Source organism: Quercus robur, chromosome 3 (assembly GCF_932294415.1).
Source record: "Quercus robur chromosome 3, dhQueRobu3.1, whole genome shotgun sequence".
Lineage (NCBI taxonomy): Eukaryota > Viridiplantae > Streptophyta > Magnoliopsida > Fagales > Fagaceae > Quercus > Quercus robur.
Window position 1 is genome coordinate 36,346,089 of NC_065536.1, and position 19,446 is coordinate 36,365,534.

At 36.2% G+C, this 19,446-nt stretch overlaps 1 protein-coding gene across 2 annotated transcripts in view; it reads left to right on the forward strand.

Moving 5' to 3' along the window:
• The first annotated feature begins 2,131 nt into the window (after positions 1 to 2,131).
• LOC126717941 (uncharacterized) overlaps positions 2,132 to 19,446 on the forward strand; it is a 62,935-nt gene continuing 45,620 nt past the window's right edge. The window contains exons 1-5 of one of the 2 annotated variants that reach the window (XM_050419944.1): positions 2,132 to 2,398; positions 4,417 to 4,478; positions 5,099 to 5,191; positions 7,766 to 7,937; positions 18,486 to 18,601. In XM_050419944.1, the coding sequence (XP_050275901.1) occupies positions 2,275 to 2,398; positions 4,417 to 4,478; positions 5,099 to 5,191; positions 7,766 to 7,937; positions 18,486 to 18,601 (567 nt within the window). In that variant the 5' untranslated portion in view covers positions 2,132 to 2,274. Of the gene's footprint in view, positions 2,399 to 4,416; positions 4,479 to 5,098; positions 5,192 to 7,765; positions 7,938 to 18,485; positions 18,602 to 19,446 lie in introns of those variants that run through there. The other variant, XM_050419943.1, reaches the window with a different exon arrangement.

Below are 19,446 nucleotides of genomic sequence, written 5' to 3' on the forward strand. Positions count from 1 at the left end.
ACCTAACTTCTAAACCGGACTTAAAAGACTTAACATCAGACAAGTCCTCCCTCGACTCATCTTTAGACGGGCTAGTATAAGACGACTCTAAAGATAGAACGTTGTCAAGCGATCTGTGCTTACACTTGGAGGCAACCCTCTATCGTCCAGTTTTCTACGTTTGGACGATGGGAAGCTATTGGTGGGCCCAAACTCACTCATTCTTACACCTATAATGATGAAATAAAGCTAAGTCCACTCTACTTGTTTGATTTCACAGACCCTATCTAACAAAGATGATAGAGAAAAGTTAAAGGGACTTACCGATGAAGTTCAAATGTAGTCCGAAGGAGTAACAAAGTTGACAACCATGAGCACTTGAACTTGAAAATTCAGACAAGTAGAAAAGTCGACAACCACAAGCATTTGAACTTGAAAATTCGGACGAGTAGCAAAGTTGAAGACCAAGAGCACTTGAACTTGAAAATCTGGACGAGTAGCAAAGCTGACGACCATGAGCACTTGAACTTGAAAATTTGGATGAGTAGAAAAGTTGACGACCAAGAGAACTTGAACTTGAAAATCTGAAAGAGTAGCAAAGCTGATGACCATGAGAACTTGAACTTAAAATCCAGACGAGTAGAAAAGCTAATGACCACGAGCACATGAGCTTGAAAATTCGGACGAGTAGAAAAGCTGATGACCACGAGCACTTGAGTTGGGAAATTCGGATGAGTGGAAAAGCTGACGAACATGAACCAAGCTTGAAAATTCAATGAGTATAAAGTAGACGAGTATGAAGCGGACGACTAAGAAAGCTCTAAAGATGGTTCAAACGAAAATCTCAGAAATAAGTAAGGTTTGAAATTTTTTTTTGAAATACCAAACAACGTGACTATTAGCCAATCATGAGCCACCACGTGTCACCATTAAAATAATAATAATAATAAAAAGAGAGTGAATAACAAAAAAGAAATTTCTGTGGCTCGCCCAAAAAAAAGGTCGAACATGGAATGGGGGGCAGTTGATGAGGAACCTTTTAACTAACTCCATAGCTAGTCTTCCGAAATGAGCTAGTCTTCCCAAAAGAGCTCCATATCTAGTCTTTCGAAATGAGCTAGTCTTCTCAAATGAGTTAGTCTTCCCAAAAGAGCTAGTCTTCCCAAAAGAGCTAATCTTCCTAAATGAGCTAGTCTTTCGAAAATACCTACCTATCAAAAATGGAAGACTAGATGTAACTAATGCAAGTTATCACAACTACTCTAACAAGATGCACGTCATGCACAAAAGCTGACGAGTAAGCACTTGTGAGCTTGACCTCCACACTCGTCTGTCACCCATAGGGATAGACGGGTAAAAATGGCATATTGAGCCCACGTTACAACGCTTGCGTCATCTAAGACTCTCTTACATTCACATGATTGCCAGTTAAGGGATAACTCTCATCTCCTATAAATCAATTAAGGGACAACTCCCATCTCCTACGGATCAGCTATGGGATAGTTCCCAACTTCTACAAGTTAGTTGAGGGATAACCCCATATCCTTACAATTCAGCTAAGGTGGTCATTCATAGACCCCTATATAAATACCCAGACACCCCAATTTTGAGGTACGCAAAAAAATACCATTCGGAAACTCCTTCTTTGAAGTTCATAAAGGTCATTGTGAGTTTTTGACTTAACTTTCGGAGGGTCTTAGGCTGGCACCACATGGTGCTCTCTGAGGGTATTTTTATTTTTTGCAGATTCATTACTCTTCATCTTTCATCGAAGACTGCGAGTTTGGATGATAGACCTATTGATGATTTTGAGCATCATGAGTTAACGAACTTAATTGAGTTTAAGTCTGCATTTATGCATTTAGCTGAAAAAATGTGGGTCTTACAACATTGTTTATGGACTTACAAAAGTCATTTAAACACAAATATCGATATAAATTTGGGTCTTAAAGCATTATTTATATATTTAAAAATTATTTTATTACAGTACTTTTAGTTTTTAGTTTTCAGTTTTTAGCGACATCTAAACACAAGCAAAAAAAAATTTGGGAATGCAGTTAGAAATGGGAAAATTTTTCAAAAGTGCCACTGTTTCAAACAGTACCACTACCTCACTAGATCTCGCCCCCTTATATAACATGTGAGTCCCTTCATTCCTTAAACCCATTTCCGATTTTCACTACAAAGCGGGAAAACTCTTGAGAGAGAGGGAAAACCAAAAGAAAAAGAGAGCGATAAAATAAAAAACTTTTGCAGTAGTAGTTAGGTATTGTTAGGGCATTTTGGTATCTGGCGATGGCGAATGTAATCGATCAAGATCAGCAATGGCTTCTCAACTGTTTGTCCGCCACACTCGACCCTAACCACGAGGTCCGTTCCTTCGCTGAAGCTTCCCTTAATCAGGCCTCTCTTCAACCAGGTTTTACTTCAAATTCCTCTCTCTCTCTCGCTCGCTATTTTTCGACTGAGCTCTTAATTTTTCCTGTATTAACACTGATCTGAATCTTCCTTTGTGATTTAATCAAATTAATTTGGTTATAAAAACCACATTTTCATATTCAATTATACATTTTAGTATTGATTTGAATGCTGTGTTGTCTGGAATAATAATGTGGTTATCATAATTAATTTAGCTTCAATTAGTTGGTTGAGATGGAATGTTAGTGATACAGATACGAGTGAAATGACTGGCTTAAAGCTCTATGTTGGAAACTCTCTTCCCTGGAAGTCTTTGTGGAAACCGAAAGTTCCAACAAATGTCATTGTTTTTCCTTTGGACCGTGGTGTTGGGGAGAATTTTAACTGTTGATAATTTGTGGAGGGCTTTCTCACTTTTTGGGGTACATTGGGTGTTAAGGGGCCTCATGTGGGGTATTTGGAGTGAGAGATCGATTCATGACTTGAAGCTTTCTTTTTCCATACTTTGTTTGAGTGGACAAATGCTTTGGAAGTTTTTACTTTTACTTCAATGCCTGATTTACTTGATAATTGTACTTTCCATACATCATAGTTTTTTTTTTTTTTTTTTTGGCTTCTACTCCTTATAGCACATTTGCCTGTGTGCTTAGGGCCTTTGGCTCATTGTATTCACTCATCTATTTTTTTTGGAATTAAGTGTTCTGTTCTGTGCTATGTAACTTGAGTTTGTGTTGTTTCTTCATTGGAGGCTGAAATCAGGACTGACTGCTAAAAATTAGGGGTTGGATTGGGTTTGGGTTGCCACAGGCAAGAGATTCCAAAGTCACTTAGGATGTGCCTGATGTAAATTCTATTTCCTTTGAATGTTAAGAAAGTTAGTCCATATGTATAGAAAATTTACTATTAAATGGATGATTTGAAACTTTTTGTAATGTGATAGAAAAGCCCTTTGTTTTGAGCCTTAACGAGCATCCTAGTGAACTTATGGTCATGAATGACAGAGATACAAGAAGAAGTGCATTCTATAAATGATCATTAATCAGTCACTCGATGTTCCTATTGTTTACCAAAAGAAAGAAAAGAGCTTCAGGTTGAAGCCAGGGGTGAGAGGAATGCCGAAAAGCAGGTAGACAGGGAGGGGCTGAATGGAATGTGGATTAATACAGAAACAAAGTCTATGTTAGTGTAGGACTTAATTGAGGATATGTCCTTTGACTTATATATAAAAAAAAGGAGGATATGGTCTTTGTGGACATCTGAATGGAGAAGTTGAACAGCTGTTGCTGACTCCAGATAATTTGGTGTAATTGAAATGCTGTTCTTATATATAAAAGATTCTGTTGTTTGCTAGCCAAAAAAGATTCTGTTGTTGACTTGAGTATAAAATTTATTGTTGATATAATTTCACATCATTGAAAACAAAAAGTTTTTTTCACATAAAAAAAGAAAAAAGGGAAAAAAAAGAGAAAACTTATACACATATTTTTCCCCTTTTTTCTTTCAAGGTTTCAAACTGTAAAAGCTTGTATTGCTTCACGGAGAAATAGGGTGGACCATGAAGAGAAAAATATACATATTATGTCTAGGACTCAAGATTCAAATGAAATATACCACAGTGTTTCTTTGAAGCTAATCCTCAATGGTATACATTGCAGTTACACCATTATGTTTTGCTGTGGCTGCTGATAAAAATTGTTCCTTATAAGCTAATGTTGTCTTGAGAATCTTATAGTCAAAATTCTGATCATTTACAGAGTAATTCTACGTAATCTTTCTGGTAGTTTTAGCTGATCCATTTTACAATGGGTGCGGCTGTAATTTGTTCTTTTTAAGTTTTCTGCACATAAATATTGTTGTTTGCCACTTGCCTCACTTTGATTCTAGGTTCTCATAATGGAAGTTGATTGTCATGCCCATGGAACAAAGGGATTTACATTCATTATCTTCTTTTCTATTCATTCAAGGATGGTAACTGTGGTACATGTAAACTAATTGATGATTCTATGATTGTCCATGAAGGTTTTGGAAGTGCACTATCCAAAGTTGCTGCCAATAGGGAGCTTCCACTAGGGTTACGCCAGATATCCTTTTTTTTTTTTTTTTACAATCAAACTCATGCCATTATCTTCTGTTGTTTTTCATCCCCCTTGCTGGTTAAAGAAAAGAATCATTGTTTTGTGCTGGTCAAATATTCTTCTTTATTTAGATAAGAAGACAGAATGCTAGTTTCTTGTTCTCTTGTTCTCATTATAACGGAAAAGTGTACTGAAGCTAAATTTTGAATCTTGGCCCTCTTGAAAATTCTCATATGTTGTATATGTACAGAGTTTTTTTCTCCTGTTGGAAAAGAAGTTACAAACTTCAAAAGTGACCCTTGAATATTGTATTTTTTGTTTTATTTTTAAAGTGAGCCATCTAGAATCCGCAAATTCTGTGGGAGAGCATTTGATGTAGTAAGGTCCCTCAATGTGTTATGTGGATTAATATGTTATTGAGATTAATTCTTTTTGTTTTATTTTAATTATTGTACTACAATTAGGGGTATCATGTAATTCTATAGTAGATTTCATGAATCTCTTAGACCAGATTCTTTCTTTAGGAGACTGCCATTTAGAGTTCTCCTTTATTTAATAAAACCCGCTATTACTTATACAAAAAAGTACAGAGAATTTTTATATTGTAAGATTTGACATACTTTCACCTAGCTGCCGTCCTTCTGAAGCAGTTTGTTAAGAAACACTGGCAGGAGGGTGAGGATTCTTTTGAGCATCCTGCTGTTTCAAGTGATGAAAAGGTATATATGAAAATTCACCATTGTAGATCGCATTTGTGTATCTTTGTTAGCTTTTATACACCTTGCATTTTCATGTATTTAGTTTTTTAATCCTATTGCACATTTCATAAAAGGTTCCCCATATAATGGAGCATTGAATTTGTTGTGTTCTTTTTACATAATTTCTCTACTTTATTGGTGATTACCTTTTGAGATTTAATCCTTTTGTTTTATTGTCCCTGAAGTTCTCTGTACTGCATTTCTGCACCACCGATGTTGTTCAATGGACAATTTAAAAGTCATAGGTCCTGAAGATTGTTTCTTGAGTTTAGTCCACAAAAGCAGGAGTAATTTCCAAGTAAAGTAGATTTTGGGTTGCAGTGCCTCTGTAGCATGTCCTCCTTTGCTTGACATGCACTACAAAATATTGTACTTGTATTTGTTTGTTAACATCACAAAATCTATTATTATTTGAAACCACATTATGGGTAAGTGGAGATTAGATTTTCCACATTGCTTTTGCTTGCGCTATATATTTGCATGGATGAAGACCATGTGGTTGTCTTCTTAGTTGGTATCACGTTACTAAGTGCACTAGGGAATGTGAGATATGTTGATTCTATTCTTATTCATACTTAGTGTTCTGAATAAGGTTTTATTTATTTATTTTATTTAAATTTTTATTTTTAAAGAAAGGAAAGCTCAATTAGGAGAGCTTCCTAATTAACTACACACTCAAGTTCACGAGTCACAAAAATCAACTTACCAAAACCTTCCTCCCCCCCCCCCCCCCCCACCCAAAAAAAAAAGAAAAAGAAAAAGAAATACTCACGACCCAAATGTAGTCTACCATTTAAATAGAAGATGTAAAGTCTAGACCTAGGTTCATGATTGATCTCTCCATGCCTTTGAAAGTACAGTTATTCCATTCCGTTCAAATCAAGTCACATTTCACGTTGCTATTGCTGTACTTCCCATGCAACCCTTGCCAACACAAGTAGACATCTATGATCTAACACGGATGCCTATTCTCTCCTCTTACACCCACAAATGAAGATACTAAAGCATCTTTGTCATCTACAATCAAATACAAATCTAGATACATCTTTAAAGCCTGTGCACCACACATCACGCCGAAATTTTGTCGTCCTACCATCCTTGCTTTAAAAAGATATGAGAATGTGTAACTTCTCCCAACCAGCTCTAATTCCATTCCAAAGACTACTCCTGTACGGTGGTTGCACAACTTAAGAAGTCCATTCCGTCCATTCAATGTCAAAATTTCACACACGTGCGATTACACACACCCACCAGTTGGGAAGCACGGGTGCGGCAATCTGGTTGCCACACCCATGTCGGACGCACACTTTGGGGATGTGGCTGCACGTGCATCCCAAACAAAATTTTTTATTTTACAGCTGGCAGTTTCTCTCCTTCTTCTCTTTCTTTAGTGTGTTACAGATATGCTAAAAGAAGCTTCAATTCCAAGGTGCCCACTTGTATGGTTAATAAACCATACACTTTAGCTACCACTTTTTCTTTTTTTCACAACTTCCAATTATGCGCATAATTATTTTATATGAAAAATATTAAAACTAAAAAGTTTATTATATAAAGAGTAGTGTCATGAGCATAATATTTTTGCAACAATTTCACAACAAATTTTTGGTAACAAATTGTTGATGGTTCTCATTTGGACTCACCACTTACTTTTGATAAGTTGTACTGTTGAGTTGATTTCTTTTCTTTTTTTGATAAGTAAAAAATATGTTGATTTTTTTTTTTTTTTTGATAAGTTTTATTGTTGATTTAAAAAAATATGTTGATTGCTTTTTTCTTTTGTTGATTTATCATGTAATGGTTATGTATTCACTTTATTATCTATTGTTGCTCTTAAATTGACATATGTTTACCATTATATGAAAAAAAAATGCCTAGCAATATATAGAAAATATAAATAAAAATACATTTAATTATTAATTAATAAACGTATCCCGCTGCACGTGTCCTATTTTTTCAAAAATTGCCGTGTCGCCGCACTCGCACTCGAATCCGTGCAGTTGCTTCCTACCCCACCAGCCATACTCTTAACTTAATTTTGCCACTGACTGAAAAGAATCAGTTTAGCTCATGCTCTCTAGTACTTTTATAACATATTACTAAATATAACTGTACAGACCAAAAGCCCAAAAGACAACTTCTATTGTGATATATATTCTCAGGGTCTTGGACAAGCTTTAGCAACCTTAGTCATTTGTTTGGTTGTCCATGATGCACAATATATTATATTATCTTTGTACACAATGCACAAAATATTCTATTAGGATCCTTAATGATTAGATTGACATGCATGATCATGGCTTTGACTGATAACATTTCCGTTAAATGATGTATCAGTGATTAAGTCATACATGTGGTAACTGTTAACCAAAATTTGTTTCTAATTCCTTTTTATGTTGTAATAATTAGTTGTCTATCATTGAAGACCATTCATATTTACTACTTTTCCAACACAACAGCTCACTCTTGTAAAGAGTCTTATTTTTAATATGCTTTTCTTTTGTATGTCTAATGAAATTATGGTAACATTATCAGGGAGTCATACGCAGACTTCTTTTAACGTCATTGGATGATCCTCAGAGAAAAATTTGCACGGCAATTAGTATGGCTGTGGCATCCATTGCCGTCTATGACTGGCCAGAGGAGTGGCCTGACTTATTGCCTTTCCTACTAAAGTTGATAAGTGATCAAACTAATATGAATGGAGGTGAGTCTTCCATACATTTGTGTAACACTTAACCTAATGCCAATTTATTTATTTTAGCTTTGAATAGGTCTTCATATAATTAGTTTATTAGATTTCCTTCAAGAAACTTTATCCCTTATCCCTTTGTTTACATTTTTGAAACTTTTACTTATCAAATAAATACATTGTTGAAACCTTTCCTGATTAAATGGTATTAATAAAGTCAGATATTATTGTTTAGATTGTTAAAGACCTAAGAGTCACTTGTTGTTTTTATGTTAGTTTGTTATTTTTATATTAGTTTGTTATTTTATATCAACAGTAAAGGTATTCTTGTAATTATGCCATATCACTCTAAATATTGGCGATGATGAGGGACTGCTTAACATAGCCCTAAACCTAATTGCCTTATATTAAAAAAAAAGCCCTAAGCTTTTTTATGTATACTCTCTCTCTCTTCTGCCCTTCTCCTCTTTCTCTCCCAAACAATATGATGTTTAATGGGAAGTAAATTAGAGAAGTAAGATAAATACCAGATATATGTTTGTTAGCACTTGAGCCTATGACCTAGGATGGAGGGGAATCAGCCACACATGCAACATTACTTGAATCATCTAATGTAGCAATAGAAGATGAAGTGCAGTGCACAATTGCTGAACAAGCTTGGTAAGCTGAGTAGTGAGTGCATCATGAGAACCAGAACTAGAAGTGTGCCTAGGCGGAGTAGAAGTTGGTTGTGGCTGTGCACCACCATCAATGATCTGATTCACATAATATGGCTACCCATATTTCACCCAACAGTAGGGTTCAGTATGATTAAACCACAACAATGTTTACACTTGTCACCATGATCACTGGTATGGCCATCACCATGAAAACCATGGCCTCCACTACCGCCACAGAAACCACTACAAGAATTACCATGACCTTCACTACTTGAGATTAAAGCAGAGGACTTCAAGGAAGCGACTGTGGAGTTTTGTCCCAATGATGAGCGCTATAGTCGAGATTAGGCATGAACATACCTTTGAAGGGAATGAAAGATCGATTCGTGAGTTGAAGCTTTCCTTCTTTTAGACTTTGGATTCATGAGTTGAAGCTTTCCTTCTTTTAGACTTTGTTTGAATGGGAAAATGCTTCAGGTGTTCTTACTTTTAATTCTCTACCTAATTTGCTTCATTTTTTGTACTTTCATTGTTATTTAGTTTATATTTTATGTTGTCTCTATCGAACACTGCCTGTGTGCCTTGTTTTCATTGTATTTTCTTATTTCAACTTTCAATGAAGTTTTTTACTTATAAAATAAAAACAACTTGGGATTAGGCATTAGCAGTAGTAGGTAAGGTCTCACTAGATAGAAAATAAGCAATCAGTTGTAAGAGGCCGATACTATAATAATTGTTCCTATAAATTTTTAAAAGAACCATAATACTTTAACAATGGCTCCCAGATTGCTTAGTAGTGAAATTTTCATGATTTTAAAAACTGGACCTGACCGACTGGTTCAATTGTGAGGCCTCAATCTAGTCCAATTCTCTTTGAAAGCCGGAAATGCTGAAAAATGAAAAACAAAAAATGGAAACGGCAGATTCAACCATCCAAACCAGAAACCAGAACAGTTATTGAGCGTTTTGGTTATGATGCCAAAATGTGGCTGTGTTTGGCAAAAAATTTCTCATTCTGTCCTCTCTCATCTCAAGTCACAGTTGTTGAAGTAGTCAGAGGCACTTTTGTTCTTGTTTTATTTTATTTTATTTTATTTTTCACTCCTAAAATAATTATTAATAGAAAGAAAAAGAAGTTTTAGTTGCAGCAGTCATAGCAGATCTCCAAATGTGGAGAGAGAGAGAGAGAGAGAGAGGGGTGGGGGTTAGATTTGGTTTGAGTGACTGGGCTGCACTTAGCACTTGCCTATGGTATATCTTAGCATTTATAGGGGCATTCAATTTAGGGCTGTGGAGGATTTTTAATTTTATTATTTTTAGGGAAACGTTTGTCATGGTCCGTGGAGGTCCTGGAGGATTGTTTTGGACCTTTGGTAAAGTAGCAAAAGCAAGTCATTGAGGGGGTGTTTGGATTTTGTGTTTTCTATCACTCATTACTCTAAACTCATCACTCAAAATTGGTGGGTCCCACGCATGCGATGAGTTTTCATTTTTTGTTTCCATCACCCAAAACTCACCAAATTGAGTTATGAGTTAGTGAGAATGAAAACAAAAAAAAAAGGTGTTTTTGAGTTATGGAAATAGAATTATAGTGGCACTTTCGTAATTTCACTTGACTAATGGGCCCTATGTTTTGTGTGTTGTCAAATCCATGCCAACCCACTCCTTAACAGCTCTCTTCTCTCTCATTACTAGACTTCTTCTTTTTTGCTTTGTTCTTTGATTTTCTTTGCTCTTCTTCCCAAGCCACACATCATAACTTCGTCTCTATTTTTTATTTTTTATTTTTTATTTTATTTTATTTCATATTGGGTTTTTGGGTTTGGTTTCTATTATTATTATTTTTTTCTCTTTTCTTTCATTTTCACTGGGTTTTTGGGCTTGGTTTCTCTTTTCTTTCCATGGGTGCTAGGTTTGAGTGGATGAGGATGGAGGCAATGAGAGCTTTTGGGTTCGGTGAGAGGCGATGAGAGCTTCTGGGTTTGGTGAGTGGATGAGGATGGAGGTGATTCAAGCTACACGGTTTGGTGAGTTTGAGGAAGGAGGCGATTCAAGCTCCATGGTTCGATGAGATGATGAGAATGGAGTCGATTCAAGCTCCACGGTTCGGTGATTTTGGGTATTGGGGGTGAAGAAACAAAATGTTAATAACAAAATAGAGAGAACTGAAGGGGTTCCTTTCCACACGCGGGTAGCCATTCTGTTTTCATTGCACCAAATCAGTTCGTGGGTCCCACAAAAAGTTGAGGTTTTTGAGTTTTTAGAATGAAAACTCAACCGAGTTTAAGGGCCAAACAAAGTTGGGGATAAGTTGAGGATTCTCAAGTGATAAAAACTGAGTTATAGGGTGATGAGTTTTGAGTGATGATTTTTGGATGATGAGTGATGAGATATCATTCACTCACCGTCCAAAGAAGGCTTGACTCACGTGACTTTAGCTTCTTCTTCTTTTTTTTTTTTCCTAAAATGATTATTTTTATATTAATTAAATGAAAAAAAATTTAAAATCTACTTAATTTTTCTTTAAAATGAATTCATAAAAAATCAACTGCTATCTGCTTAATTTTTCTTTTAAATGAATTCATAATATAATTTTTTTGAGTTCATTGAGGAGCTTTATTTGATAGATTTGCTGTTGGAAGGAGGGAGTTATACTTGGTCTAGTGGCTCGGATCAACCTTCAATGTCCAGGATAGACAGGGCTCTGGTTTCTCATGATTGGGAGGATCACAATCCGGATGTGATCCAGCGGGTTTTACCTCGTCCTATTTCAGACCACTTCTCCATATTAGTGGAGGCTGGGAGGATGTTGTGGGGGAAGTCCTTTTAGGTTTGAGAACATGTGGTTAAAGACAGATGGGTTCACAGAGGGATCATTTTTGGTGGAATCAATACTCCTTCTTAGGTACTCCCAGTTTTGTGCTTGCCAAGAAGCTGAAGGCTCTGAAAGGAGACATTATTCAATGGAACCAAAGTGTGTTTGGAAATGTAGGTCGTCAAAAGAAAGAATTGTTGGAAACCTTGAAATTAATGGATGCTAAGGAAGGGGAGTATGGCCTTTCTGAAGTGGAGATAGGTGAGGGGGTTATGATGAGATCTCAAATATCGAACCTTCTTTCTTTGGTAGAAGTTTCGTGGAGACAAAAATTGAGGATGCTTTGCATTTAGGAAGGAGACAACAATACCAAATTCTTCCATAAGGTGGCTAATTCTCGGAGAAGGTATAATCATATTAGTATGTTGGAGGTGGATGGGGTTATTTATGAGGACGAATCAGAGATGGCGGACCAAGTAGTTCAGTTTTATAAAAACTTGTACAAGGAGACAAAGGAGTGGAGGCCTTTTGTGGAAGGATTGGAGTTTGATCAGACTGAGGGGTTGGAGAAGGACTAGCTTGAACGGAGGTTTGAAAAGAAGGAAATTCTTCGAGTTGTCAAAGAGTTGGAAGGAGATAAAGCTCCAAGTCCTGATGGTTTTTCTATGGCTTTCGATCATCACTGTTGGGGAGTTGTGGAAAGGGATGTTTTAGCTGTGTTTGAAGAGTTTTATCAACACAGTAAGTTTGAAAAATCTCTTAATGCAACTTTTATAGCCTTAATCCACAAGAAGAATGGTGCCTCCAATATTGGAGATTTTAGACCCATTAGTTTGGTGGGGAGTGTATACAAGATCTTAGCTAACGCTTGAAAGAGGTTTTAGATCAACTGATATTTGAGGCTCAGAACAGTTTTGTGGGCGGTAGATAAATACTTGACTTAGTTCTTATTGCTAATGAGTGTGTTGATAGTAGGGTGAAGAGTAAAATTCCGGGGGTTATTTGTAAGCTGGACATTGAGAAAGCCTATGATCATGTGAATTGGAAGGCTCTTCTAGATTTGTTGAAGAGAATGGTATTTGGGGTGAGGTGGTGTAGGTGGATCCGTACATGTATATTTACCGCCTAGTTCTCTGTCTTGGTTAATGGGTCTCTAGCTGAGTTTTTTGGGAGTTCGAGGGGATTGAGACAAAGGGACCCGCTATCTTCTATGTTGTTTCTGGTTATGATGGAGGTTTTTAGTAAGATGATGAAAAGAGTTGAAGGTGCTGGTTTACTTTGAGGTTTTAGGGCTGATTGTAGACGGGGCGAAGGCGTATGTGTCTTGTATCTTTTGTTTGCGGATGATAAGATTCTATTTTGTGATGCAGATGTGGAGCATATTCTACACGTTCGGATGCTCTTTTGTTTCCAGGCTGTGATAGGATTAAAGGTTAATGTCTTGAAGAGTGAGATGGTTTCCATTGGGTAGGTTTCTAATATCCATGTCTTGGCAGAGATTTTGTCAGATTGGGTCTTTGCCTATGACCTATCTTGGTATGCCACCAGGGGTGTCCCATAAATCCCCTATTATTTGGAATCCTATCTTGGAGAAAATAGAGCGTAAGTTGGCCGGGTGGAAAAAGATGTATTTGTTAAAAGGTGGAAGACTGACATTGCTTAAAAGTACACTATCTAGTCTTCTGACTTACTTTTTATCTCTTTTTACTATCCCTACACGTGGCCAATAAAATTGAGAGGTTGCAAAGGGATTTCTTATGGGGGGATTCCAAGACACATTGGGTGGGATGGGATAAGGTGTGTGCACCTCTAGAAAATGGTGGGTTAGGAGTAAGGAAATTAAGTACTTTTAATAAAGCCTTATTAAATGGCTATGGTGGTTTGGGGATGAGAAGACAAGGCTTTGGAGAAGGGTTGTAGCTCTAAAGTATGGGGAAGAATGGGGGGGATGGACCTCCAAGCTAGATAGAGGAGTACACGGATGTGGTTTGTGGAGAAGCATCTAAATGGGTTGGGAGGTTTTTAGTAAAAATATTCGGTTTGAGGTAGGGGTGGGGGATGGAGTGAAGCTTTTGGACAGATCAATGGTGTGGGGATTCTCTACTTCAATTGACCTTTCCGGTTGTGTATGGGATTGCCACCAATAAAGAGGCGGCCTTTTCTCTTGAACGGTTGGGGATAAGAGAACGGAGAAGTTGAGATGTCTGTTTCAGTCAGAGACCAAATGATTGGGAAATGGGTGTTGTGGATGAATATCTCCGTACTTTGGCTTCTAATTTACCTCCAATTGAGAATGGAGATCGTATGTGTTGGAAGTTGACGAAGAATGGGGATTTTGATATCCGATCGTTTTTTAATAAGTTAAGAGATCCCTTGCCAATTATCTTTCCTTGAAAAGGTGTTTGGAAGGTTAAGGCCCCTCGGTGTGTTTCTTTTTTTGTGTGGACGGCTGTATGGGACAAGATACTTACAGGGGACAATTTGAGGGGTAGAGGGATGGACTTTGTTGACTGGTGCATTATGTGTTGTTGTAATGGGGAGACTGTGGATCATTTGCTATTGCATTGTGGTAAGGCTTACTGGTTGTGGAGTTTTGGTGTTTAGATCATTTGGGATTGCATGGGTTTTGCCAAGATCAGTTGCATACTCTCTTTGGTTGGTGGAATTGGCTTGGAAAGCATTTGTCTAAAATTTGGAATTTAGCTCCGCTTTGCTTAATGTGGTGTCTTTGGAGGGAATGAAATTGGAGGACGTTTGAGGATATGGAAAGTTCTGACGACCAGCTATTGGCTTCGTTCAGTGGCTCCCTTTTTGATTGGTTTAGGGCTTAGGGACTCACCTCTAGTAATTCTCTACCTATGTTCCTTAGCTCTTTCTTTTGTAATTAGTATCTTTTCTTTCTGTTTTTTTATCTTCTTTCTCTGTATTTTTTTAACTCTGCCTTATGACTTTTTGCATGAGGTAGTGTTCTTGAATATACATCTTTATTACTTATTGAAAAAAAAAGAAAATAAAGAATTCTTTACAAGTTTTCAAGATGTTTAGTGGATTCCAACTTATTTTTAGTGATGGCCATATAATGCGCTAAAAAAGAAGGCTAGGCCACCAATTGTTTTGTTTTGTTTTGTTTTGAGGGTGATATGGTAATATTAATATGTTTAGTTACATTTTCTTTTTAATGTGTGTGTGTATATATATAAAAGAGATGAAAATCACTTAATTTTCTTAAAAATTATTTAATTAGATATTATTATATATAAACTTATTATATATTTGTATAATTTTAAAATTTTTTATTTATTTATGATGTCACCGGTTCGACAACTAAAAAATTAGTAACCACTCTTTTCCAGTACTTTGATTGGTCCGGTTTTCAAAACTATGAAAAATTTTCTCATAAATCTCATACACCAGAGAAACATTGCTTTGATGGGAAAAAGATTCTGCAAGAGTCTTAAATCTTCTTCGAAGAGTCACAAAATTCTTCTGTAGTAGCAATGTGGGTTTCCATACTATGCCATAGCCATCCCAAAGCAATAGAATTCTCACTCACCAATCCTCATAATTTAAAGCCCCAACATTAGGAGGTTTATCGGTCAAATATTTCAATTTCTTTTTCCATTTAAGAAAACTTTCACATGAACCTAAGCTAAATAATTCAAACCATTCAACTTCTTGAGGTAATTGATTTAGACATATCATCCTCTTTAATTAGTGATGGTTTGTCCTTAGTCATGATAACAACTTTTTCTTAACTCATACCAAACTCAAATTAGAATAGTAAGGTAAAAGTAGCTGTTCCCCTCAAAACGCCAAAAACAATTCGAATCCTCAACTAATCAACAAAAGAGCCTCATCCAATCCGTGCTAAGGCTTATTCAGCACCTATAGAGAGACACTTGTCAAAAAATGCTGTCAGAAAGCACCAGAAAAACAGATCTGAAAATGGGTGCTAAAATTCAAAATAAAATCCTTGAAAAATTCAAAAACCACATTAGATGGCTTCAAAAAATTAGGGAAAAATCATCAAAAAGATCCGGGGAGGCCGATGATTTGAAATATGTGGTTGCCAGATTTTGATTATTGTATCGATGCTCATGTTAGCGCTAACGATGTCGTATAGACATTGACATTAGCGCTGATGTCATCGTACAAATGCTGACATTAGCGCCGGCGTCATTGTACAAATGCTTATGTCAGCATACCTCTGTCATTTGAGGATGATCTCTTAGCTGTTCTAGGACATTTTAAGGTCGGATTGGGATATGCTCTGATACCAAGTTGAATAGTAAAATATGAAATTTTAGGATTAGAAATTGAGAGGGAAGAAGAGAAGTAGAAAGAGAGAGAGTGAGACACAGAGAATAGAAGAAAAGGTTTAGAGCTTGATCATTTAGGTCCTGCCTTAGCATATATTTCTAATATGATTTATAGCATGTTTACAAAAATACCCTTATAAGTATGCTTATATAAAAAATAACTAGAAGTAACTCTAATAGCTATTTTGAATTTTGAATGTGGTTGGTGACTCATTTGTTGAATTTGATTTTTTTTTTTTTTTTTTTATAAGTAAGAAAGATGTATATTCAAAAGGCTACTTTATGCATGAAAAGCACAAAGCAAACCAAAATTTACAAAGAAAAGAAAGAAATAAAGAAGAAAGTTAACTACAATAGAGGATAGAGCAAAGGAAAGAAGGGAGAGAATCACTAGATGTGAGTCCCCAAGCCTGAGACCAGTCAAATAGAGATCCACTTAAAGAAGCAAGCAACTGATCTCCGGAGTTATCCAAGTCCTCAATTTGATTCTTATTCTGCTTTGAACATGCTGGTATGTTGGGTTGTGTTCTTGTCCTAGTTTGAGCTAGTTTGAGTTGGTTATGTTCATTATGATTGAGGAAAAATGTATTTCATGGTTGGGGAAAAACAATCACTTGTTAAGAATGATGATATGCCTAAATTGATTTCCTCTGAGTCGAATGGTTTAAATTATCTAGTTTGGGCGTGAGTGAGTCTTTGTGTGAGAAGTTGAAATTAAAATATTTGACATATAATCCCCTTGATGTGGGGGATCTATCTTAAAAGGATTGGATAAGTGAGGATTATGTTGTTATGGGATGGTTGTGGCGTAGTGTGGAACCCCACATTTCAGCTACAATTGGATTTATCATTCTTCTAAAAGGATTTGGACTGTGATGGAATGTTTTTTGCATCCAAGTTATGTGTCTTGGGTTTATGAGATATACGAGAAGATTTTAACTACTAAGTGAATTGGGTAATCATTGTTAGAGTGCTATAGCACTTTTTCGAATGTGTAATCAATTTCTCTAGTATTGGACTTTTACTAATGATTTGGAGAAACATAAACAACATTAGGGAAAATTTATGATTGTTAGTTTGTTATCTTGTTTATACTATAATCTATTGGGTTCAAGGATTAGATTCTTGCTGGTTAGACCTTATCTTCAGTTGCTAATGCTTATTATCGTTTATGGTGCCCATCCTTGGGACATGGCTCTAATGTTCTTTCTTTAGAGTTTTCAGCTTTAGTTTCTAAAATTTGACGCTTGTTGGTACTTGTGGTGGTTGTGGTTTTCAAGGTATTGGTTGTAAGTGTGGATGTTGTAACAAGAAGTGTAATCATGGTTCTTGAAAAACCTATAGTAACATGACTCCCCATTTTTTGTAGCTCAAGTAGCTGGCACCTCTTGTTGTTTCCAACGGAGACATCCAGGGTCAAATTCCCACCTGCAACTATTGAATTATCAAAAACAAGAAGTGTGATCACGGTGGTGATATCAATCATATTGATCCTCTTTGTTGGGTGAAATATGGAAAGCCAAATTATGTTTATTAGGTCATTGATGCTATTAGACAATCAAAACATACTTTTATTTCTTATGATGCACTCCCTTCCTACTTAGCTTAATGAGCTTGTTCAAAAAATTGCATATTGCTCTTGTCCTTGGTGTTCTTCATCCCACTAAGGTGTTATATTTACCATCAAGTCTATATGTTCTTCATTGTCTTTTTAATTTTCATTTTGGTAGTCAACTGATTAAAGCCTTACGCTATTCTATAACTTTAGAACCCACTTGCGTCTTTCAGGACCTCAAGACCAAAAAGTGGGAGTTTTGTGCATTGGTATTACATTGGTTTGAGCCCAATGTTGTGGTGGGTATACTAACTTCTTCAGGTGGGAATTTTGGTAGTGGGAAGAGTTAGCTTGAAAGAGTGTGATCTAGTTCTATATAGAGTATATAGTTGGAGAAGAATAGTAGGGACTTTGGTGACCAGGTCAAAGGGAGTGATCAAACCTATTTTTCATGGACTTTTTTGATTGGGTTTATTCATACTTTGTTTGGCTCATTGATCTCCTATTTTAGTGATGCTCTTAGATTTGGGGTTTGATTTATATCTTTTTCTTCTCCCTTTTCATTCTTTCTCCCCCTTTGTCGGTGCTAGTTTTGCATGCTTGGGTTGCACCCTTGTTGAACCATCTTAATGGATTTTTCACTGATATAAAAAAAGGGTAACATTTATTTTTCAAGACAAAAAGGTATCAGCTTTAGAGTGCTGAAATTCCAGTAATTCAGTGAAGTGGACCTATGATAAGGGCTAAGTTTGGAAGGAATGTGTTATTTATCAATGGATATAGGCTGTAAATGCGTAGCTCAACAAAGTTAAAGGTTCTAAAAAGCCAAAGGGGTGAAAAATACTGCAATTTCTTGTTACAGACTAAGGCATACTGGACAAAAAAACGTACTTGCTATCAATAGTGGCATTGGGCTTAAAAGTAAATCAAATTCTATGCAATTTAGTCACTTTTTGTGTAAGCCATAAAAACATTTATAATTTTTTCTCATAGGTGTTATTAAAAGAGTTGACATAATCCTATATGCTTGATTGATTTTAATAGAGATGGAAGTTTGTTAATGAGTAGTAACATTCACATTTCCAATTAAGAATGTTGGGAATGTGAACGTGCTAACTTTTTCCTATGATTATTTTTGTGCGTGTTTTGTGCTGGTGATGGTGGTGATTTTTGCATTTTGCTTCGAATGATCAAATGTGTACAAAACTTTTCTAGTGCATGGAGCTCTAAGGTGCTTAGCCCTTTTGTCGGGAGACTTGGATGATAAGACGGTGCCAGCACTAGTTCCTGTTTTGTTCCCTTGTTTGCTTACAATTGTTTCATCTCCGCAGGTTAGTTCTAATTAGTTTGCTTTACAATTTTCCTCCAATATTTTGTTTGATAGATTATTGTTTTTCCTTTTTTGTTTGATAAGAAATAAGACTTTATTGAAAAAAAATCAAGAACACAGAGGATCCTAAGTACATAGGCCTTGTACTAAGGAAACAATGTACTCAAAAGATGCATGAAAAGTAAATTCAAAGTAAATTAGGAAAATAAACAGAAGTAAAAGCACTCGAAGCATTTATCCACTCAAACAAAGTATTGAGGAATAAAAGCTTCAAATCATGAATTAGTCTCTCATTCCCTTTGAAAATCCAAGCATTCCTCTGTTGCCAAATATCCCGTATAAGACAATGGGGAATCATACTCCACATCACCGCATTTCTATGCCTACTAGACATGACTGACCAAGTAGCAATAGGCTCCACAACCTTTCTTGGCATAACCCAATTAATCTTGAATTGTGAAAAAACCATGTTCCACAACTCACTATCGATAGGGCAGTGAAGGAGTAAATGATTCATAGTCTCCCCACTCCTCTTACACATACAATACCAGTCAATCACAACAACTCAACACCTCCACAAGTTATCAATAGTCAAAATTTTCCCAATGCCACCCTCTAGAGGAAGAAACTAACCTTTGTTGGCTCCTTAGGTTTCCACAAATTCTTCCATGGAAAAGGAGGTCAACTATGCAACACCTTATAGTAAGATCTAACTTCAAATACGTCATGATAAGTAACTAAAGATTTTATTAATAGAAACAAAACTAAGTACACCGATTAGTGCAACATGGTAGATAGTAGGCAATTTTGAGAAAGGTTAAATTTTTTTTTTTGACTTATGGGGGT